This window comes from Cydia splendana, chromosome 16 (genome assembly GCF_910591565.1).
Source record: "Cydia splendana chromosome 16, ilCydSple1.2, whole genome shotgun sequence".
NCBI lineage: Eukaryota > Metazoa > Arthropoda > Insecta > Lepidoptera > Tortricidae > Cydia > Cydia splendana.
This window is the reverse complement of record NC_085975.1, coordinates 12418654-12443483: the sequence shown is the minus strand read 5'-3', so window position 1 is coordinate 12443483 and position 24830 is coordinate 12418654. Positions and strand designations below refer to the sequence as shown.

Genomic DNA, 24830 nt, shown 5'->3' with positions numbered 1-24830 from the left:
TTTATTACATCCTTCTTTTCGCCCCCAAAATGGATGACTAATTACAATTAGGGGGCTGTCCATAAATTACGTCATCGATTTTTGACGATTTTGGACCCCCCCCCTATAATCATCCAAAAATCATGCTTCAAATGACCCCATTTCCTCCTACTTCATGCTACCGTCATCCGATGTCCAGACCCCCCCCCCCCTAATTTGAAATGACGTAATTTATGAATAGCCCCTAGTCAAAAATGCGAACTTTCTTTATTTGTAACGAAATTAAGATATTATTTTCTTTTATTTATTTATTAATTTTGACGTGATAACGTCTTATAAATCGATGAACACCGGTAGCATGCACGAAAAAGTGTCACGTTGTGGACAAATCTCCATGGTAACGTTTTCTTATGACGTTATCACGCAAAATTATCGTCCGTAAACCGACTTTACAGACAACCATATTTTTCTATCATAACATCACTTCCACCACCACTCCAACTTGGAGGTTCGAGAAGTTGAAGAAGTTCGAGAAGCTGTAGAAGTTGGAGAAGTTGATAAAGTTGAATAAGTTGGAGAAGTTGAAGTTGGACAATTTAAAGTTGGAGAAGTTGGACAATTTGAAAAAGTTGAAGAAGTTCTAGTTGGAGAAGTTGAAGTTGAATTTGAAGAAGTGTCGAATTTGAAGAAGTTGGAAAAGTTGAAGTTGAAGAAGTTGAAAAGGTTGGAGTAGTAGAAGTTCAAGAAGTACGAGAAGTTGAAGTTAAAGAAGTTGGAGATGTCGAAGTTGAAGAAGTTGAAGAATTTCGAGTTGGAGAAGTTGAAGTTGAAGAAGTTGAAAAGGTTGGAGAACTTGAAGAAGTTGAAAGGTTGGAGAAGTTGAAGTCTAAGAAGTAGATGTTGAAGTTGAAGAAGTGGGAGAAGTTGAAGTTGAAGAAGTTTAAGTTAAAGAAATTGGAGAAGTCGAAATTGAAGAAGTTGAAGTTGAAGAAGTAGGAGAAGTTGAAGTTAGAGAATTTGAAGAAATTGAAAAGGTTGGAGAAGTTGAAGTAGAAGAAGTTGGAGAAGTCGAAGTTGGAGAAGTTGAAGAAGTTGGAGAAGTTGAAAAAGTTGAAGCAGTTAGAGTTGGAGAAGTTGAAGTTGAATTTGACGAAGTTGGAGAAGTTGAAGTTGAAGAAGTTGAAAAGGTTGGAGAACTTGAAGAAGTTGAAAGGTTGGAGAAGTTGAAGTTGAAGAAGTAGAAGATGTTGAAGTGGGAGAAGTTGAAGTTGAAGAAGTTGAAGTTAAAGAAGTTGGAGAAGTCGAAGTTGAAGAAGTTGAAGATGAAGAAGTAGGATAAGTTGGAGGAGTTGAAAAAGTTGAAGCAGTTCTAGTTGGAGAAGTTGAAGTTGGAAAAGGTTGTAGAACTTGAAGAAGTTGAAAGGTTGGAGAAGTTGAAGTAGAAGAAGTTGGAGAAGTCGAAGTTGGAGAAGTTGAAGTAGTTGGAGAAGTTGAAAAAGTTGAAGCAGTTAGAGTTGGAGAAGTTGAAGTTGAATTTGAAGAAGTTGGAGAAGTTGAAGTTGAAGAAGTTGAAAAGGTTGGAGAACTTGAAGAAGTTGAAAGGTTGGAGAAGTTGAAGTTGAAGAAGTAGAAGATGTTGAAGTTGAAGAAGTGGGAGAAGTTGAAGTTGAAGAAGTTGAAGTTAAAGAAGTTGGAGAAGTCGAAGTTGAAGATGAAGAAGTAGGATAAGTTGGAGGAGTTGAAAAAGTTGAAGCAGTTCTAGTTGGAGAAGTTGAAGTTGAATTTGAAGAAGTTGGAGAAGTTGATAAAGTTGAATAAGTTGGAGAAGTTGAAGTTGGACAATTTAAAGTTGGAGAAGTTGGACAATTTGAAAAAGTTGAAGAAGTTCTAGTTGGAGAAGTTGAAGTTGAATTTGAAGAAGTGTCGAATTTGAAGAAGTTGGAAAAGTTGAAGTTGAAGAAGTTGAAAAGGTTGGAGTAGTAGAAGTTCAAGAAGTACGAGAAGTTGAAGTTAAAGAAGTTGGAGATGTCGAAGTTGAAGAAGTTGAAGAATTTCGAGTTGGAGAAGTTGAAGTTGAAGAAGTTGAAAAGGTTGGAGAACTTGAAGAAGTTGAAAGGTTGGAGAAGTTGAAGTCTAAGAAGTAGATGTTGAAGTTGAAGAAGTGGGAGAAGTTGAAGTTGAAGAAGTTTAAGTTAAAGAAATTGGAGAAGTCGAAATTGAAGAAGTTGAAGTTGAAGAAGTAGGAGAAGTTGAAGTTAGAGAATTTGAAGAAATTGAAAAGGTTGGAGAAGTTGAAGTAGAAGAAGTTGGAGAAGTCGAAGTTGGAGAAGTTGAAGAAGTTGGAGAAGTTGAAAAAGTTGAAGCAGTTAGAGTTGGAGAAGTTGAAGTTGAATTTGACGAAGTTGGAGAAGTTGAAGTTGAAGAAGTTGAAAAGGTTGGAGAACTTGAAGAAGTTGAAAGGTTGGAGAAGTTGAAGTTGAAGAAGTAGAAGATGTTGAAGTGGGAGAAGTTGAAGTTGAAGAAGTTGAAGTTAAAGAAGTTGGAGAAGTCGAAGTTGAAGAAGTTGAAGATGAAGAAGTAGGATAAGTTGGAGGAGTTGAAAAAGTTGAAGCAGTTCTAGTTGGAGAAGTTGGAGTTGGAAAAGGTTGTAGAACTTGAAGAAGTTGAAAGGTTGGAGAAGTTGAAGTAGAAGAAGTTGGAGAAGTCGAAGTTGGAGAAGTTGAAGTAGTTGGAGAAGTTGAAAAAGTTGAAGCAGTTAGAGTTGGAGAAGTTGAAGTTGAATTTGAAGAAGTTGGAGAAGTTGAAGTTGAAGAAGTTGAAAAGGTTGGAGAACTTGAAGAAGTTGAAAGGTTGGAGAAGTTGAAGTTGAAGAAGTAGAAGATGTTGAAGTTGAAGAAGTGGGAGAAGTTGAAGTTGAAGAAGTTGAAGTTAAAGAAGTTGGAGAAGTCGAAGTTGAAGATGAAGAAGTAGGATAAGTTGGAGGAGTTGAAAAAGTTGAAGCAGTTCTAGTTGGAGAAGTTGAAGTTGAATTTGAAGAAGTTGGAGAAGTTGAAGTTGGAAAAGGTTGGAGAACTTGAAGAAGTTGAAAGGTTGGAGAAGTTGAAGTAGAAGAAGTTGGAGAAGTCGAAATTGGAGAAGTTGAAGTAGTTGGAGAAGTTGAAAAAGTTGAAGCAGTTAGAGTTGGAGAAGTTGAAGTTGAATTTGAAGAAGTTGGAGAAGTTGAAGTTGAAGAAGTTGAAAAGGTTGGAGAACTTGAAGAAGTTGAAAGGTTGGAGAAGTTGAAGTTGAAGAAGTAGAAGATGTTGAAGTTGAAGAAGTGGGAGAAGTTGAAGTTGAAGAAGTTGAAGTTAAAGAAGTTGGAGAAGTCGAAGTTGAAGAAGTTGAAGATGAAGAAGTAGGATAAGTTGGAGGAGTTGAAAAAGTTGAACCAGTTCTAGTTGGAGAAGTTGAAGTTGAAGAAGTTGGGGAAGTTGAAGTTGGAAAAGGTTGGAGAACTTGAAGAAGTTGAAAGGTTGGAGAAGTTGAAGTTGAAGAAGTAGAAGATGTTGAAGTTGAAGAAGTGGGAGAAGTTGAAGTTGAAGAAGTTGAAGTTAAGGAAGTTGGCGAAGTCGAAGTTGAAGAAGTAGAAGTTGAAGTTAGAGAAGTTGAAGAAATTGAAAAGGTTGGAGAAGTTGAAGTAGAAGAAGTTGGAGAAGTCGAAGTTGAAGAAGTAGAAAAAGTTGACGTTAGAGAAGTTGAAGAAATTGAAAAGGTTGGAGAAGTTGAAGTTGAAGTTGGAGAAGTTGAAGAAGTCGGAGAAGTTGAAGTTGAATTTGAAGTTGAAGTAGTTGAAAAGGTTGGATAACTTGAAGAAGTAGATGTTGAAGTTGAAGAACTGGGAGAAGTTGAAGTAGAAGAAGTTGAAGTTAAAGAAGTTGGAGAAGTCGAAGTTGAAGAAGTTGATGTTGAAGAAGTAGAAGTTGAAGTTGGAGAAGTCGAAGTTGAAGTTGAAGAAGTAGGAGAAGTTGAAGTTAGAGAAGTTGAAGAAATTGAAAAGGTTGGAGAAGTTGAAGTTGAAGTTGGAGAAGTTGAAGAAGTTGGAGAAGTTGAAGTTGAATTTGAAGAAGTTGAAGTTGAAGAAGTTGAAAAGGTTGGAGAATTTGAAGCAGTTGAATGGTTGGAGAAGTTGAAGTTGAAGTAGGAGATGTTGAAGTTGAAGAAGTGGAAGAAGTTGAAGAAGTTGAAGTTAAAGAAGTTGAAGAAGTCGAAGTTGAAGAAGTTGAAGTTGAAGAAGTAGAAGTTGAAGTTAGAGAAGTTGAAGAAATTGAAAAGGTTGGAGAAGTTGAAGTTGAAGTTTGAGAAGTTGAAGTTGGACAATTTAAAGTTGGAGAACTTGAAGACGTTTGAGAAGTTGAAAAAGTTGACTAAGTTCGAGTTAGAGAAGTTAAAGTTGAATTTGAAGAAGTTGAAGAAGTTGAAAAGGTTGGAGAAGTTGAAGTTGAAGAAGTAGGAGAAGTTGAAGTTGAAGAAGTTGGAGAAGTTGAAGTTAAAGAAGTTGGAGAAGTCGAAGTTGAAGAAGTTGAAAAAGTTGGAGAATTTGAAGAAGTTGGATGAATTGAAGAAGTAGGAAAATAAATAAGTTGGAGAAATTGAGGAAGTTGAAAAAGTTAGAGAAGTTAAAAAAAGTTGGATAAGTTGATGAAGGTGCAAAAGTGGAAGAGTTAGAGTTGGAGAAGTTGAAGTTGAATTTGAGGAAGTTGGAGAAGTTGAAGTTGAAAAGGTTGGAGTAGTCGAATTTGAAGAAGTTGAAGTTGAAGAAGTTGAAAAGGTTGGAGAACTTGAAGAAGTTGAAAAGGTTGGAGAACTTGAAGAAGTTGAAAAGGTTGGAGAAGTTGAAGTTCAAGAAGTAGGAGATGTTGAAGTAGAAAATGAAGAAGTTGGAGAAGTTGAAGAAGTTCGAGTTGGAGAAGATGAAGTTAGAGAAGTTGAAGAAGTAGAAGTTGAAGGACGAGTTGAAGAAGTAGGAGTTGAAGTTGAAGAAGTTGAAAAGGTTGAAATAGTTGAAGAAGTAGGAGAAGTTGAAGTTGAAAAGGTTGAAGTAGTTGAATAAGTAGGAGAAGTTAAAGTTGAAGACGTTGAAAAGGTTGAAGAAGTTGAAGAAGTAGGAGAAGTTGAAGTTAGAGAAGTTGATGAAGTTGAAAAAGTTAAAGAAGTAGGAGAAGTTGAAGTAGGAGAAGTTAAAGTTGAAGTTGAAAAGGTTGAAGAAGTTGAAGTTAACGACGTTGAAAAGGTTGGAAAAGTTCGAGTTGGAGAAGTTGAAGTTAGAGAAGTAGAAGTTGAAGAATTGTTGAAGAAAAGGTTGTTGATTCCCCATACAAACTTCCACCCCCTTTTTCACCCCCTTAAAGAGGGATTTCTGGGATAAAAACTACCCTATGTCCTTCCCCGGGACTCAAACTATCTCTATACCAAATTTCATGAAAATCGGTTCAGCGGTTTAAGCGTGAAGAGGTAACAGACAGACAGACAGACAGACAGACAGACAGACGGACACACTTTCGCATTTATAATATTACTAGCTTTTGCCCGCGACTTCGTCTGCGTGGAATTAGTGACAGCAGCTAAAGTAGGTATGGCGCCTGGATAATTCTAATAGCAATGATTCAATTCGCGCATTGCTTGCTTCAATTATTAGGCAATTCATTAACTCTTTCAATTCCACCCCCCCTTGCACTCTCTTCAGGGATGATTACCGACATAAAAACTATCCTATGTCCTTCCCCGGGACTCAAACTATCCCTATACCAAATTTCAACTAAATCGGTTCAGCGGCTTAAGCGTGTAGAGGTAACAGACAGACAGACACACTTTCGCCTTTATAATATTATATATATTTATAATATTAGTATTAATATAGTATGGATAGTATGGATTAATTACGTTTTGGCAGAAATTGGCTTTACGACGGGATAGGGACTGGACAAGGATAGGGGTGGGGTCTGGTATATAAAAAAATATTTTGTGCTTTTCAGTGGGTTGGAAGGACCTCAAAAGGAAACAACGGAACCCTTATACTCCTTATAGGATCACTCGTGCGTCTGTCTGTCTGTCCGTCTGTCACAGCCTATTTTCTCGGAAACTACTGGACCAATTAAGTTGAAATTTGGTACACATATGTACATTAGTAACTTAAAGATGGACATGTTTTTTTTATAATTTTAAAATACATAGGTTCGAAGTTATTTAAGAAAATAGCCAAAAAATGACCATTTATCTCCAAAACAACTGGGTCTAAAATTTTGAAAAAAAAATATACAAAATAGTTCTTTACCTATAGATGACAGGAAAACCTATTAGAAATGTGAAGTCAAGCGGGAGTCGGAATTATGTACGGAACCCTAGAAACGCGAGTCTGACTCGCACTTGGCCGGTTTTTTTAAAGAAATTATATTAAGTTATTTTGCTTTTATGTTTGTTTTTTTTTAATTGATTTATTTATATTTTTACTTTTTTATTTCGTTTTATTTATTTTTGTCTCATTATGACGATCGATTGATCTTGCTGCGCGCACGTAATACAGGGACCCACTCCCTCTCCCACTCGCACTCGCACTCGCACTCTCAATCCCACTGAAAACCGCATCAAAATCACGGACAAACATACATACATAAATACATACCGGTCAAACTGAGAACCTCCTTTTTTTTAAGGCGGTTAAAAACCAAAGTAGTTGCTCTTTTCTGTGAGCTGTAACTTCGCAATTAGCTTAAAAAAATTAAAATAATGACATAAATTACTTTGCCGAATCTTTATTACAGCGAACTCAGAATAGTCGTAAGTGCCATAGACGCTACTGGAGTTAAGTCTTTTGTGCCAATTTCCGCGAATTTGAATATTTTTTAGTTTTGTGCCTATAGATTACAGGAAAACCTATAAAGATATCAAACGGGAGTCGACTAATCAAATCATAGCCGGTAATTCTATATACGCAACGCCTCTAGCCGCGTCATATTCGCGTCTAAAAATCAAATGGATTGATCGCGCCCGTTCCGCGCCGCGCCGCGCCGCCGCCGCGCCGCTTCGCCATCGCGTCAAACTCGCTCACCTAGGACACTTCCATATGCAACAACGGTTTGTTTTTTCCGTGCCGCGTCTCGCCGCGCCGCCGCCGCGCCGCGCCGCGCCGCGCCGCGCCTCGCCGCCCGACATTCGCGTGCAAATCGCGCCGCGCCGCGTTCGCAACGAGATCGCTTACGTAGGACACTTCTATGGGCATCAAAGGATTGATTTAGCCGCGCCGCGCCGCGCCGCGCCGCGTTCGCGCGTTGTTCGCCTACGTAAGACGTAGCGTACTGGTAAGATTTTGATAATTAAGGTGTCATGTCAAAATCTATTCAAAATTAACTGTAGTCAGGTAAAGCTTGTTAGGTTTTCATAAGTTTTACCTGTTGTTTTTTTTTCACCCAGGAAAGGGTACAAAGAACGTGTAGGTACGGTCGTGTTATTTACGACGAGGTTATTTTCCAATTTGTCCACGGATGCCGATCGGACTTGACCTCATTGCCCAACTCGGCAGGTCAATAGGTTGTACATACAATGTTCAATATATCACACAATATAATGCTGGGTATGTGATACAGGGTCACGTCAGGCGTGGCTCACTCCGGGATTTCGTCGCTTTGCAACAGGTAGCTAAAAGTACGTCCGTTCCACACCAATTTTGGTGGCTAGCCATAAGCCGCGCGTGGCGCTGTCGCCACCTAGCGGCCATATCTGTCCTGATCGTAACAGACGCGTTTTGTTAGAGAGTGAGTCTTCTGTACCTAGTACTATTATTTATTCTGTGGTCACGTGTTTATTTTTGGAAGCTGTGGGACCTGTGTGGGACCCGTGAATGATTATACATAATATTATAATATTATGATTGTAGCATTAAGTCCGCCTTTTGTACGTTTGTATTTTCCTTGTGCAATAAATGTTAAATAAATAAATAAATATCCTGGACCAGAAAAAATACATGTTCTCACCTTGTTGTCTTGTTTACGTATTTAAAGGGATCCACAAACTAGACCGATATGTCTATGATAAATTGTTGAATTTGATTGATCGATTGAATGCCTTGCAGTAGTCGACTATGTATTCAAAATCGGCAATCGCATGTAATTATTGGTGACGTCTGTAGAGCCCAAATCAACACACTCACACAACTCAACTCTCAACGCAACTCTTACAACTGGTTACAAGTTGTACTTTGTAACTAATTTCTACATTCAAGGGCAATTGATGTGTCATATGTGCAGTGCATATTTTGTTTGTCAGTCTTTAGCATAAGTATAAATATAAATAAATACTAAAACACGCTGCATTGGGCCTCCAGACAGTGGACAATTTTATCTACCTAGGCTCCATCATCAGCAACAATGGTTCGTGCGAGAAGGAAGTGCGCAGAAGAATTGGCATGGCCAAGAGCGCCATGTCTCAGCTTGAAAATATCTGGAAAGAACGCATCATTTCCGTAAAAACTAAAACCAAACTGGTTTGGTCGCTGAGACTTGGACGTTGAAAGCTGCTGACCGCAAACGCATTGACGCTTTCGAGATGTGGTGCTGGAGAAAGATGCTTCGTATCCCCTGGACAGCATTTCGGACTAACGTCTCCATACTGCGAGAACTCAAGATCTCGTCGCGGCTGTCATCCGTATGTCTACCCAGAGTCCTTGAGTACTTCGGTCATATAGCAAGGAAAGACGGTGGCAGCCTCGAAAAGCTTTTTGTGACCGGCAAAGTGGATGGGAAAAGGCCGGGACGTGGACGCAGTCCAATACGTTGGTCCGACCAGATCCGCACCGCTCTTGACTCCACAGTCCACATGGCTCTCCACACCGCCAAGGACAGAACCAGATGGAAAGAAATTGTGAGAGAGAAGGTGATTCAGAAGCGAGATCACGACCCTCAGCACTGAGGATAACGACGCAAGGAGGAGGAAAACACGCTGCGCACTTAATCAATAACGTTTGACAATTAAGTTACAACAAAATGTAAGTACAGCATCGTATAGTGCTGTATCATCTACTTCAACGGTCATATTTGCTGTAACATTATTTTAAACTTTTTTTGCGTCTTTTAACACAAAATATCGACTCATTAAATTCAACAAATACGTTATGTTTATGATATTCAGTCTCGATTATTCGACACTATGAACTGAACTATTCGATATTCAAGGTACATATTAAAATTTTTGTTATTCCAACTCCATTAATTACACAAAGCCACAATAATAACGCCATCATAGAGTTTTAAAACATTATTTTGTATTATTTAAGTATATTATTATGTTATTTTATTTAAGGTTTTGTATTAGGTCCTTACCTATGAAATTGGCGTTTTTGTTCATAGATATAAGTCTGATCCTAGTTTTTTTTTTTTTTTACAAAAGTACATACACAATTACAATAAAACTACAATATGATTTCGCCAAACTGCTTGACAGCAATTAATTGTTATTTTTTATTGTTAAGTGTTCAGAATTAAGCCTTGAAAATAGGTCTTTTCATGTGCTGTCGGTTCGAGTATTAAAATTACTTATATTTTTCTAATGGTACCAATTTTCAAGAAATGGAGATATTGAAAACATACCTTAAAGGTGTCAAAAATTACTGGAAAAATTTTGTTTGGTTTGAATTAGCCATCAAAAAAATATCCGCAAAATTAATTGTATGGAAATTCGTGTTTCGTTGAAATTCTCCGAACAAAACGCCAATTTCATAGGTAATGACCTAATATTAGAATAGAAGTCATCTGGTTCTTCTGTTCAGTTGCCTCCACCTCTTGCTCCGTTCGGAGGTCCTGAAATTATTATACCTATTGATTATTTTGACATGGACGTTAATTTTCATGGGATAAATATTAATAATATTCTTAGTCAATTTCGCCGTCAAAGTAATTGAATCCAATCCAAATGGGAGTTACCGTGGCAGTGAGGAATCAGGCTCCGTAGACAACATGCCATTCGCTAACGCTACGTAGCGAAAAAAAAAGCAACTGTCACTGTCACACTAATATGGAAGAGTGATAGAGAGACACAAAGCGATTCGATGGCGAAGCGCCAGCGATTGTCACCTTGGCTAGGCCGCCTGTTCGACCTATGAGTAAGAACTGCTTCCTTTAATCTCGTAAGTCCCAATGTGCCATTGAATTGCACACTCTAATGTACACTCTGTTTCAGTATAATTAAAACCTTTAATAAACTAAATAAAGTAGGATTTTCATTGAAATTCATCCAATTAAGGTTATAAGGTTAAAAAAAAGAATATGATGGGTCTTAGAGATTAGACAAGAAGAAATATGTATGTGTCAGGATAGGGCCTTCAGTGGTGGAAATAATTGGCGCTGTAACGTACCTGCTGGCTTGTCCACGACATTAACTGTAAAAAAGAAAACAAGTACTTATAACTACTTTTAATGGCGACAGACAATACTAATAGGGTTAAAAAAATACTTAGTGGAAGTTGATTGTGTTGGTATCTCTATATATATGTATAAGTAATGCCAACTAGATAACAAAATGACTTAACTTGACTGATGGAGCGAAAATGTTTCATTCATATTTTTTTACAGTTTTAGGTGTTCTGAATAGACTCTCCACCCTGTAATTTTGATGATGACTCGATATAATGTAATGTAAGAAATATATGTAAGTATATCAATAGGAAGATAACGGCAAGTAACATACGATTATGTACAATGCTATTATATTGCCGTAGGCACTAGCACAGAATAAGTAATTACCATATCCAATTGTCCATGTCCATATTTGGATCAGTATCTACATCCTACATACGCGTGATTTTTACATAAGGTTCCCTCCTGCACATATTATTTACAAGTGATATATTATTTAATGTGATAAATCAACTTTTACTATAGTAGGTATATAAGTAGGTTTGTTACCTTGATGTTCTCCGTCTACTACATGTACGTAGCCTGTAACAAACAAATGAAAAACACCATTTTAATATTATTTATATGTATACTCACATTCAATTTAACCTGTCGTCTACCAAGCTGTCAAAAAAGCACCCCTCTATCTACCCCGGCCGGACATCTCCGTCAATTTTTCTGTATCCCGTATTTGTTACGGGCGGAGATCTCCGGCCATTTTAACCCCAGTCGAAAAGCAGTTTTATTTAAATGAAATTAAAGCTGCTTTTCACCTGCCAATTATCTCGGGTGCAAAAAAAATCGGTCGTAACAAATACGGTGTACGGCGCGTGTGGGGAGCGGGAGAGAATAAGGGCAACTAACAATTGGCCGGAGATCTCCGGCCTGGCTAGACGACAGGTTAAGCTTTAGAAAGATGTATGTCAGTGTGTATGTATCATAAAATTACCTGGGTTGTTATCAACGACGCTCACTGAAACAAAGAGGTTTATTATTACATCTTGAATAGGTGTTTACTGTTTAATGAAAACATACGAGTCAAAAACGTTTACTATTCTCTAAATGGCTTTCAACAGAAATAGTACCTACCTATACAAAGTGTTGTAGATATATGTATATGTACTTCTGGTGCATGGTTATATCCGCTACTAGTGTAATTGATTGTACCTGCTCATGTTAAATGGATATGTATACTTGTAGTGTTTTAAAATTATTTTGGAATCCTATACTGCCGCAATTTAGGCACATGTCACCGTTGGTGGTCCAGGATTGGTATCAAATTCTAGGATAATAAACTGAGAAAATGTTATAATCATGTTTAGCCATCATCCATAAGTATATATGAATCCAGCGATTTAAGCGTGAATAGGTTTTTAATAGACAGAGAAAAGCACTGGTGGCCTAGCTGTAAGAGCGTGCGACTTTCAAATTTCAATCCGGAGGTCGCGGGTTCAAACCCTGGCTCGTACCAATGAGTCTTTCGGAACTTATGTACTAAATATCATTTGATATTTGCCAGTTGCTTTTCGGTGAAGGAAAACATCGCGAGGAAACCAGACTAATGCCTAATAGTTTTCCCTCTGGGTTAGTAGGTCAGATGGCAGTCGCTTTCGTAAAAACTAGTGCCTACGTCAATTCTTGGGATTAGTCGTCAAGCGGACCCCAGGCTCCCATGAGTCGTGGCAAAATGACGGGATAACGCGAAGAAGAAGAAGAGGTAATAGACAGACTACCGTATTCGAACTTCAAGATATTCACAAGAGACGACACGTATCACGACACGTACTAGATCCATTCTAGATACGTTATAGGTTATAGTTTAGATATCAACTAGTTCTCTTTTGCAGCGCAATTCGGGCAACCAATGTCACTTTTACGTTAGATAGCGTAAGATATCTATTAGATGTGAATTGGATCTCTAAGTCATATCCTGAGGAAATTGTTCAGGAGTATCTGCAGAATCGCACAAATGTCATATTTGACAGGTTAGATCTTAAACATATCGTTATCGTATCTTGGTGATGTCTAAAAGATATCTAATAGATGTCTATTTCAAAATCCGAATCGGGCCCAGATAGAGCCAAGCGGACCCCAGGCTCCCATGCGCCGTGGTGAAAGCCAGGACAACGCCAAGAATAACGATCGAGGAAACACAGTAGAGTTACTAGAGTTAGACCAAGAAAAGTCTGCAGCGATTTTGATAGCCCACGCAGTGCAAATGGTATTTTAAACGTCAAACTTCTGTGACATTATGACGTATAAATAACACTTGCACTGTGTGGGCTATCAAAATCGCTGCAGTTTTTTTTGGTCTAACTCTATCGCATGTACCTATAATATTAGCAGGAATAGGTAGTATAGTAGTAGTAGTGGTGTAGTAGGGATTTACTAAAGGGGCCCACTGATTCACAGTCCGCCGGACGGTATCGGCCTGTCAGTTCAGAACAAATTATTGACAGTTCCGAACAACTGACAGGCCGATACCGTCCGGCGGACTGTTAATCAGTGGGCCCCTTTAGGTGATGTTACGTTTGTAATGTAATAAAAGGTCTTACACTTATCTCAGGCGGTTTGTAAAGAAGTTGCGCGGTGATTTTCTAGCAGAGTAGACAAGCTAAGCATATTACATTTTGATTTACTTGACATAACTGACTTACTTGATATGCAAATCAGTTTCATGCTGCGAACCCTTCAATTAGTCCGTAGTAGCTGACCGTTACAACTTCTTACCACCCGCCTCAGTTCAACGGTAGACCTATTATAGACCGACCGTTTAACTCAGTCCTCGCCTGCGCGGTGCGGGGGCGACGGGGCGGTACGACTAAGGGTGGCGGGGAAGGTGCGAGCGGCAGGCGTTCGGCGCCCGCACCTTCCCCGCCACCCTTAGTCGTACCGCCCCGTCGCCCCCGCACCGCGCAGGCGAGGACTGATTTAAACCATGGTATAATAATATACTCCGCCTGGTACTCCATTCCCGTCTTTTCTAGGTCACCTAACTGACACGCGCCTACGTCATCATGCGACAGCGCTATATGATAATATGCGATAGCGCTATATATAGCGGCCATGTTGTTGTGACGTAGGCCCGTGTCACTCTGGGAATGGAAGACCATGTTTTATTAGACTATGGGTCGGTCTATAGTATAACTAGGTATTTACCTCCACCGCCTCCCGCGTGATCAACGACGTTCACTCCTGCAACAATAGGTAAACAATAAGTCGTAAAGTATATTATTTATTTACTTTATATAGGTACTTACTGTAAATATGAATGTGAGATATGTCCTGGTTGAAGGGTAAATCTCAAATAAATTTGGCCTCAATTCACGGCCTGGGGGCCGATTTTTGAATTTCGATCGTTCAATTTCGTCACTCGAAAATCGGTGAAAAATGGCGAATTTTTGAAATACGAACGATCGAAATTTGGAATCTATTGGTATTGACCACACGATTTCAATTCTATTAAATTAGTAGAATTTAAATGCTTAGTAGTGCACATATTAGTTAACGAAATACACGAAATCGAGCGGTCGAAATTCAAAAATCCGCCCCCTGATTCCAACTTTAAGATATGTCAAAAAGCTAAAGATACAACTGGATCGAATATGTCAGTGTCAAAAGAGATGGTTCTTCAAACGTATTGAAGATAAATTGTAACTAGGTATCTTTTACATTTATATATTTTATATGCAGATGTTAAGACCGCGCAATTATTTCTGACTTATATTTTTGATTAAAACCTACCTACATATTGCGATCTATTTGAAGGTAATCATTCAGAAGTTATGGTGGAATAAAGAAACTCACATACAAACATGAACGCTGAAAACAATACACTCTTTTTTTTGGGCAGTCGTGTAGAAACAATGAAAATAATTAAACACAAAAGCTTAATTATTACTTCGCTTGCTAAGCTAAATATTATGTAGTTTAATTGGATTATTAATACAATATTTTACCTTGAGGATGCGCCTTCGTAATCGCGAACAAAGCGACCAGCAGCAAAACGAACTGGAAACAATTAATTATAGGTTAATTAGGTGGTATTAAATGTATCTTGTCAGTAAAAAAAGGCGCGAAATTCAAATTTTCTATGGGACGATATCCCTTCGCGCCTACATTTTTCAAATTTGCCGCCTTTTTCTACTGACAAGATCTGCTTGACCAGCTATATACAAAACGTACAAAATAATATTGTTTGCTAAAGCCTTAAAACCCACACAAAAAACAACAAATTAAATGATAAATTAAAACATACATTTTAACCAAAATTAACACAAACCAAACGAATTACTAGGCCAAAACTGATTTTTAAATGGTAGACATTTTTAATGTAGGTATACGTACCGTATATTCTTATCATAAAAACAATTCGTTGACAATAAGTTACGAATAATCGCACCTAAAAAATCTCTATTTTGCAATACGTATAAATATAATTTTGATAAGCTATGTTTATCATCTAAATCGCTTATATAAAATTCTACAAATCATAACCCTTGCCAGCTGAATGTTTACATTTACAAATTTATTTTAAAAAAGTACTTACAGTAATTTTGTTCATGGCTATAATTGCGTATCGCTCGAACACAAATATTGATCTGTGACTACAGAGGTTCAACAAATCTTTTATAACAAGATAATAGTCAATATTTACTTATTTAAACATACGGATAACCCCTGACCACATGCCGCTCTTAGATTACGTCTTGAAGCTGTCTACGAGTATTAGTAAAGTTAGACCAAGAAAAGTCTGCAGCGATTTTGATAGCCCACGCAGTTCAACTGTTATTTATACGTAATAATTTCATAGAAGTTTGACGTTTAAAATAACACTTGCACTGCGTGGGCTATCAAAATCGCTGCAGACTTTTCTTGGTCTAACTCTACGATATGTCATAAAATAAATAGCATAGTACTTACCTAGGTATTTAATTTATAGAAACTGGACAAGCGTGGGTCAGTGCCGATCGAGAAAAATTGGTGGAAATCAATACTTAAAGAAAAAAAAAAAGCCACAACCGAATACAGAACCTCCTCCTTCTATGAAATTGAAGTCGGTTAAAAAGTGCAAGGTTACTTAAGGCGTGCTTTTCCCGTACGAGCTAAGCGAGCCAGTTTTTTGAATCCATCGGAAATATAAGAAACAATGTTTTAAAATTGTGAAAAAAATATATCTTATACTTAAGGATCTGGCAGATATGTTTTGGATCTCAAAAACATGATTAGATAAACTTTGCTCGATAGAAAAAAATTCCAAAGTTACGCCTTTTTTTAACAATAAATCAATCTCAGAGCTACAATACAAACTTTTTTGACTTGTTTTTTACATAAATGTATAGGTAATAAGATAATCTAGATGATTTGGATCACTTTGTCTCGGTAACATCATTAAAATAATTTCTATGTTTCAATACCTACTAAATCCGCAACCGCCATCACTCGCGAACGCACTTACGCCCTCTTCAGTCGCGCGGCAGCGCTTGTAGAGGACGGACCTGCGTCAGTATGTTCCGCGCGGTCACGTGATTTTACCATTTACAAACAATGGGAAACAAAGCATATGAAACGTAAGAAAAAGTCACTATTTGCTATAAAAACACACTTTCTGATAACAGAAGCATCTAATACTTTACGAGGTGCTTGAAAGCGCCTAGCTTTCCTACATCAACAGTTAAAATATTTCAGTATTTTCACTAGGTCAGCAACCAATTTCAATGTAGGTAAATAATATTATATTCCTAGATAATATAATTTCACCTTTACTGATATACCTACATCCGATCTGCAAAATGATTATATTAATTCGTGCTCTTTGACTCCTTTGAAAATCAGAAATTATTTATTTGTATTGATACAGTATGGGGATGTTACAATATATGTATAGTGTTACGCTTTTAGTATGAGGGTGCCGAAGGCGCCCGGCTTTGGATCGCATGCAACGCGCCACGCCCGTCAAGCGTGCAAATTCATCATCATAATCATAAATTTAAATAAATATAAAATGCCAAATTGAAATAATTGAAAAAATTACCCTAATAGGCATATCGCAATACAATTATTTAAGAACTAAATACATATCACTAATTTTAATATTTGACCACGGTCGACATGAATTAAATATAATTGAGAGTTCAAGGTGCCTACAGGCAGTTCATCTTGCGCTTGGTTGTATTAGTCTTGTTCGAGAAACTGAACACGGTGAAAAATAGAGATAATACTCCTAAAAATACGTGTGATACCTCATTAGATTCGTCATAATGCCTAGAAAAATGCATTCGAAGCGTGTAGTGGCACACACAAAATATCAAAAGTTATAAGCAAAAAAAGGGGGAAAAAGTAGAGATCTTTAATTTCCCCAATATCTCAAAAAGTATTCATATTACGGTGCGAGATGGGTGGAGGGTGCTCGACCAAATGTCATAGAGGGCCCCAAGACAATACAAACTGCATTTAATTTTTTTCAAAATGGCCGACTTTATTTTTTATTTTTTTCAAGTTGGCCCGAGCGCGCTGAGATTTGGCATGGCGAAAGATAAAGGCCTCTAGATTCCTATGAAAAAAAAATTTTTTGGAAAAAATCTAAGATGGCGGAAATAATGGTCATTTTAATTTTGTATGGCAACTTTTAAACGGTGCGAGATGGGTGGGGGGTGCTCGATCAAATGTCATAGAGGGCCCCAAGACAAAACAAACTGCATTTAAACATTTTCAAACAGGCCGACTTCTTTTTAATTTTTTTCAAGTTGGTCCGAGCGCGCTGAGATTTGACATGCGGCGAGCTTGGGGGCCCAAAATTACCATGTGAAAAAAAATTTTTGGAAAAATCCAGAATGGCGGCGGACACGGGCCAAATTCAAATTTCCAAGTAGGTTAGGCGAGCCCGAAGGGCGAGCTTCAGGCTGGGAGGCCGAAGGCCGACCCCGCGGAGGGCCGTCAGGCCCGGAACTTTATCTCGAATGTCCAAGCATGCTCCACCCCCAGTAATTTTGGACGAGGCCGAAGGCCGAGCTGCGGGAATGACGAACAAAGCAAAATCCCATACAAAAAGTGTGTTAAGCGAGCCCGAAGGGCGAGCTTCAGGCAGGGAGGCCAAAGGCCGACCCCAGTGGATGGCCGAAGGCCCGGAGCCTCCACCCCGACTCCCAAAACGCGAGGCCGAAGGCCGAGCTGCGTGAATGCAGTTCCTCCAAACGTCCTACAAAGTCAACTTTCTTGATAAGCGGAGCGTCAAGGCTCGCGAAGGCCGAAGGCCGAGCTCCGCGTTGGGCCGAAGGCCCGAAGCGTCACACGTGTGGAGGAAGTTGGAGCTGAAACACGACCCAATAGGAAAAGTTACGATTTCCCAAGCACGCGAGGCCGAAGGCCGAGCTACGGGAATGAAGTTCTCGCATGCGGATCTTTTCTTTCTATCAAAAGTACAACTTTATTTATTTCTCCCTTTGGAAAACAAACTACTACACAACAATAACAACAGCAGGAATGGACTGCTACCAACAATGTGGGTTAGGTTAGGTTAGAACTGCGACCCTCACAGAAACGGACTGCTACCAGAAAAGTGGGTTAGGTTAGGTTAGAACTGCGACCCTCACAGGAACGGACTGCTACCAGAAAAGTGGGTTAGGTTAGGTTAGAACTGCGAACCCTACAGAAACGGACTGCTACCAGAAAAGTGGGTTAGGTTAATAGTTACAACAGCACAAACAACAGTAACAACAACACGTCAACAACAGCACCAACAGCAAACAACACGCGTACCGCGGGGCCCTCGGGCCCCGCGCACAGGGCAAAATCTAGTTAATATTATTAAAGAGGAGGATATTTCCAATACAACATTATATACTTGCAGGACTGTATCTCCATTATTTATACTTTTTATTCAACGCTGAACACAGTCCTCCACGCCTCATTTTCGGCGTGAAAAAGCGATTACGTAACATTCAATATAATTTTAAAGGTATTAAATATTCATTGAAAATTAAAAAAAAATTATGGTGTATTTAAAACATGTCAATAAATGTACTACTTGTAGAAATTTATCTTAAAGTTATTTAGGCAATTGTTAATTAACAAAATTTTCTCAAACTTCCTTCTTTATTGAAAACGAAAAAAAAATTATAAATAACTATCGTAAAATTTTGTCGCTCTTCTCATATAAATGCTTAATAAGATCACATTATAAAAAATTTAATACGTTTTAAGACGCTATTTTGGGTTTTACACATTATTACGCGATCAAGATCATAAAAAAAAACATTTAGTAAACTTTACTAAATCAGATTATTTGTGAAGGGTGCGGAATACGGGGTGTGATTACAGGGAGTTCAAAATAAGGCGGGTATAAGACAATTTTTTTTAATATTTTGTGTTATTCAGTCAGTTACGTGGTCTTTCACTATCGGCCTCATCTGAGAATTCAAAGTCGCTCAACGAGCTATGGAGAGGGCTATGCTCGGAGTTTCTCTGCGTGATCAAATCAGAAATGAGGAGATCCGTAGACGAACTAAAGTCACCGACATATACTGTGTGCATATTTATTTGCGTTATTTGACATCTGTCACTCACAACAGCAATACAACGTAAAATGTCTCGCACATCGAAATCACAAAGGAAAACAATTGCACTACGAACGTTTACGTTCTACGTCTTTTTTTTAATTTTAGGGCTAGCCGGACACCACCTTTATGAATCGGTAGTCGAGTAATCGTAATCGAGTAAATCGATATGAATTTTTCTTTTAATAAAAATAAGGAAAAGGTGGATAATCAACTGTAAATATGGATATATTTATCGTCACCTAACAGACAACAAATTTGTCACAGAAATAACATAAATAAACTTTAAAATAGATCCCCAGTTAGTTTAGATTTTGACGATGGGTGCGACCTACTCGGTCGGTGTATTAAATGCCTTGCGCGAAAACCATATAATTCTAGCTTTATTTAAATCGCAAATAAAAATTCATTATACGTCACAATTCGATACCTCAGTCTACGTGCCATCCAATCGTAATCGCTTGCTGTGACTATCGATTTGGGTTAGTTACATCTCTATACAGAATGTCCAGTAATTAATGGACAACCTTCTAACCATCGACAGGGCAGCTTAGGCTGGTCCAGAAAATGCACTTATAGGTCTAGTAAAAGTTTCGTGGTTTTCGAGATAATCGCACTTTTGTTTTTTTTACTAGTTAGCACCATACTTCACTTTAAACACCATCTAGGCCATATCTTTATTTGTAGAAATGTAAATAGCATGTGTGATACCATTTTAGAATCAGTATTAGATAAACTATTTTTAAGAAAGTTGGCCACTCTGTTCTCCATACATTTTTTTTTCACCACAAGCGACCAGACTTCTTGAAAATGTTATATATATATATATATATATGGGCAGGCCACATTGCGCGCAGAGAAGATGGCCGATGGTGTCGAAAAGTGCTCGAGTGGAGACCACGGACTAGCAAGCGCAGCGTAGGACGTCCACCCACAAGATGGACAGACGACCTTGTTAAGGCCGTCGGAAGACGCTGGATGCGGGTCGCTTCCGACCGGAATGGAGGTCCAAGGGGAAGGCCTATGTTCAGCAGTGGACATCTTATGGCTTATCTGAGATGATGATGATGAGTCAGTTACAACTTAATTAAAAAATATATATATAATGTACTTAATAAAATGTAGGTACCATCGGTGCGCGAGTTTGACTCGCACTTAATTGAATTATTTTCTTGAAAACATTGTTTCGTTAAAATTGTGTGATCATTAAAGTAGGTATAAAGTCGATAAGTATTGTAAACAATAATTTATTAAGTTAGGCAACAATAGTTATTTGTACAACAAGAGATCAAAGTTTGATATTTCTTCGAGTGCTTATTTTGAGTCCCGTGCAAGCGAAAGATTCTATAATAGATTCACGAGCGTAGCGAGTGAATCTAATTTAGAATCTTGAGCGTAGTAAGGGATTCAAAAGCGCACGAGATGTAAATAACTTTGATCTCGTGTAGTACACAAAAATTTTCACCCTAAGCAGTGAGAACATACCTAGAGTGACAGAGATAATAGAACCCAAGTATATCGAACTTGTATTAGACCCCGCATGTTGAAATGACATTTGACTATAAAGATCACTTGAATGACATTTTGTCTCACTCAGTGAGCAAAATCGCATTTTGCTCACTGTTTTTAAGAAGCAAAGTACCCTTGTTCGAGCTGCTGAGGTGAAAAAGTAATTGTGATAATGAGACCCACCAAAAACATTTTCATGTAAAATGTTGCCAAGAAGAAACCATAAGGCTTGCACTGACAAAAAGTTATCAGAAATTTACTTTGAAACTGTTTTTTTTTTGTTTTTAGAGCTTATAAATAAGTACTACTGATAAGTAACAACGTTTTAATTTCACGGCAGCGTTATTGAGTTAAAGGAATCTGTAAAGTAAAATTATTGATTAAGGTTAATAACCTTTATAAATAGAACCCTTAATTGACCGTCTCCTTTAAAATTGTTACTTTCCTTTAGGTACTTTAACTCGAACACGCTGCCATGAAATTAAAACGTTCTTTACTGATCAATAATAAGTACACATGTCTATATAAAAATAATAATTCTACATGAAATGATCAGAAATACGCAATGCAAAAAATACATACGTACATATACAATAAAAACTCTAAAACGTGACCATTTCCCGGTCTAGTTAAAATACTGCCATCATAAGATCATTATACTGTGACCCGTCTGCTATGTTTACCGTGCGCGGCGCGCGCTCACGATCTCGGCGAGCGGGTCGCGGGACGCGCGGGCGGGGCTTCACAGTTTGCCGCGCACCTCACCCCCTCAGATTCGTTGATGAGTCGAATCATATCGCCTTAAACATTTTCTTTCTAATAATACAATTTTCTGTAGATCTACTTAATAATAAATATCAATTATAATTTTTTGGTTCTCCAGAATTCAATGCTCCGGGGTTATAATTTTTTTTTGTTCAACTTCCGTAACATGTTTACTACTGTGCCACGCATAAGCTATTCTTGATTATTTAATTATCGCAGTCAAAATAAAGTCAACACGAATTCGGAGAATCATATAATGGTAGGTATGTATGTACTTGATAAATAACGGCCATGAGATTTTGTTGGAAACTGGCAACGAGCCTTGATGATCAATATTATCATACTTTTCCTCCTTATCTCCTTATTGTTATTGTCATATTATTGTATTTTGATAAGTAGGTACCTATGTTTTAAAGTGATCGAAATAATATTTTGATTTGTTTCGATCATGGTAGAAATAGGAACCTAAATTGTACTTATAAGTATACTTATTAAATTGAAAAACGACCAATGTTTCGCTACCAATAACGTTTATGCTATACCCTCTGTCATGTAGGACAGTCTAACAGATAGACGGACGGACGGGCGGACAGTGTACATTTAGTAATCGGGTTCCGATTCGGGTACGGAACCCTACTGAACTGTAGCTGCTTTTCTGTAGCATACAGAACTCTAATAACCTTTAAGAAGTTTAGTGTCACAAAATATATATCAATTATCACGTCGGTGCAAATGCAAACCTTGCAGATTTGCGTCCGTATCGGTACTTGACACGTACCATAACATAACTTAGCCGATATCCCGCGTCAGCATTTGATAATGGAACATTACCTTATTTACCCACGTTCCGTTTGCCGATCAATTTAGTTGGCCAGGTATTTACTTGAGTGCTTAATATATAAGCTTCCAAGTAGGTTGTTGGGTCAGTAGTGCTATAAAACGGGGAGTTGATAGGTCAGGATTCAATCTATTACTGGTAAGTAAATTTTCATTTTAAAGTTCGTATGATGTTGCTTTTTTAATTGTTTACTTCTAGTTTTAGTGAAAGTAGGAATACCTTTCTTGATATCCACTAAAATTATTTGACAAATCAACAAAGAAATACTTTAACCGCTAGGCACTGATCTCAATTGTTTCTGAAATGTAATAAAAAGTTGAAGAGGTAAATCAGACTTACCCCAATTATTTAAAATAAATTACAGCGTATTTTGCTCTCAACGTAAATTAAAAATGCTTAATGATAATAATATTATGGACTTTATAAGCGTGTGGGGGTTTTCAGAAAATAGGTACATTTACCTTTTGGGTTATTTAGATTCAGAATCACGAGTACCTACTATTGAATGAGACAAAGAAAAGACTCCCCACTTTTTCATACAAATTTTGGGTGTCAGTTTTGTAACGGTCCATACAAGAGGTATGTGAAAATGCGTTACAAAACTGATTTTTATTTGGGACACTTTTATTTTCTTTTTAAATCGATAGTCCTCGTGATGCTGAGTAGAAATAACCCAAAAGTTGATGGATTTTAGAAAAAAGTAAATGGTACACTTTTAAGTGAAAATGCCCAGGTACCTGGAAATCGAATGCACAAGTACCTAACTACATTTTATTTTTCAGTAAAAACATGAAGGTAGTACTAGTGTTGTGCATACTGGCGCTGGCGGCGGCGCGCCCTGATGAGGGTTACAGCACTCGATATGACAACTTCGATGCACAAGAACTGGTTGATAACGTGCGTCTACTGAAGAGCTACGGCAACTGCTTCTTAGACAAGGGGCCTTGCACGGCTGAGGGGAGCGACTTTAAGAGTAAGCTACTTAAGTACCTACATATAACTACTATTTATGTCTAGGTCATAAGTAAAGGATGACTCACGCTAGACCGGGCCGTGCCAGGGCCGAGGCGTCCGACATGTCATTTTCTATGACGCCTGATCGGTGATCAAGTGGTGCTTTACATAGAAAACGAAGCGCCCGAAGGTCCGGCTTGGCCCCGGCCCGGTCTAACGTGAGTCATCCTTAACCTGGTCCAAGTTATAATAGATGTTCAAAGCTCTGCAGTTTAGCATCTGCCAATCCCGTAGCTTCAATAAGCTTTCCAGCCTGTTTGTCAATAGAATCTAAAGCGGTTAGCGGATATTAGGCGTGTAGGTACTGCAAAAAAATTGTCACATACAAATTTGTTGAATACCTACTTTTAAAATATTGATTTCTTGTATAAGTTTCATTTAACATTGTGCTTTGACTTGTAGATCTTCGACAATAATAATAACAACAACTGATTCTGAGTGCCATGAGATTGTTCCTATTTGACAGAACTGACAGAAAATACCTCCTACGTAACTTACTATTCCTTATTTCTACAGAACTCATCCCTGACGCCCTAAAGACGAGCTGTGCGAAATGCTCGCCGAAGCAACGCCACCTCATCCGAATTGTGACCAAGGGCTTCCAGGCCAAGCTGCCTGAGCTGTGGAAGGAACTGGTCGCCAAGGAAGACCCCAACAACGAGTACCATGACACCTTCAACAAATTCCTCAACGAATCTGACTAGAGCCAAAGCAGACATACAGATGTATTGCATAATTGTTTACCGTCGTATTTTATCGGAAATGTTCGTATTTGTCATGCTACTTCGGTCAACCTCAGTAACTACTTTTTGTATTGAGACTGACTGGAATAGCAAGACACGTTCAGTCGTTCATACGTTTTGTCAAAATATGATGGAAAATAATTATATGTACTACATCTGTTCATATATACTCGTATTACCTATACCTTCCTGACAGCATAAAAAGAATAAGTCGACAACATAGATATACTACTGCATGCTGTACTGATTCTGTTTGCCACGTCAATAGGGGCTTAGACTTTGGTCTCGGGTTGACGTAGCATGCTGCGTACTGAGGTGCAGCGACTAACCCCCTAATTCATAAACGTTTACTAAAGTTGACAGGCCGATAAAAAACGTTTGTCCCTATCCATCATACCAATACGTCGGAAAGGGACAAATATGAATAAGGGGGAAAGTATTTACCTCACCAAATAGGTGTTAGAAAAATACGTACAGAAATGCAAAGTAGGTATATTGTGCCAAACGCACTGCTCTTAAAGGGAAACTAAGGCGTTGAAAACATTTCACCGCGTTTTAAGTTTATTTTTTTAACTATGGAAACTTTGTTATTATAGAAAAGTAATTGTACTATGAACATCACAGGTATTTTTTAAGTTATTAAATTATTTTTGTTTATTTATTTTGGAGGTGTGTTTTTTGTTTACGATTTGAAATAAATGAATATTTTGCAAGTGATATATTTTATTTTTATTTAAAGACATAACACAACAAGTGAAGTCTGAAGTTTTACTGGTTTATTTGCTTACCTATAGCTTTTGCCTACTTTGGTCAGTAAGACTTATTAGCTATTTAAAAGCTAACTTTCAGTTGCATATATCGGAACTAAATAAGAATATCAAGATCCATTGTGCCAATATTTTTGAGGAAATAAATAACCCAAACTGTTTCGTTAAGGTTTTTTTTAATTAGATCATAGCGCGGGTACAAAAACAAGCATAATTATTATAAATTAAGGCCACTTGCT

General features: G+C 38.0%; 1 protein-coding gene and 1 long non-coding RNA gene across 2 annotated transcripts; one reads left to right on the top strand and one right to left on the bottom strand.

Annotated features, from left to right (window-relative positions):
- Positions 1–9740: 9740 nt before the first annotated feature.
- On the bottom strand, positions 9741–15058 carry LOC134798335 (uncharacterized). Its single transcript, XR_010145174.1, has 7 exons — positions 14950–15058; positions 14360–14411; positions 13560–13595; positions 11350–11373; positions 10911–10943; positions 10361–10384; positions 9741–9806 (listed from the first exon to the last, which is right to left on the bottom strand). It is a non-coding gene; the product is annotated as an uncharacterized LOC134798335 (long non-coding RNA).
- A 7090-nt stretch (positions 15059–22148) lies between these two features.
- LOC134798299 (allergen Tha p 1-like) lies at positions 22149–24537 on the top strand. The gene is made up of 3 exons (XM_063770695.1): positions 22149–22205; positions 22850–23040; positions 23598–24537. Exons 2-3 carry the CDS (start codon positions 22857–22859, stop codon positions 23783–23785), a joined length of 372 nt encoding a protein of 123 aa, XP_063626765.1. The 5' UTR covers positions 22149–22205; positions 22850–22856; the 3' UTR covers positions 23786–24537.
- Positions 24538–24830: the final 293 nt, after the last annotated feature.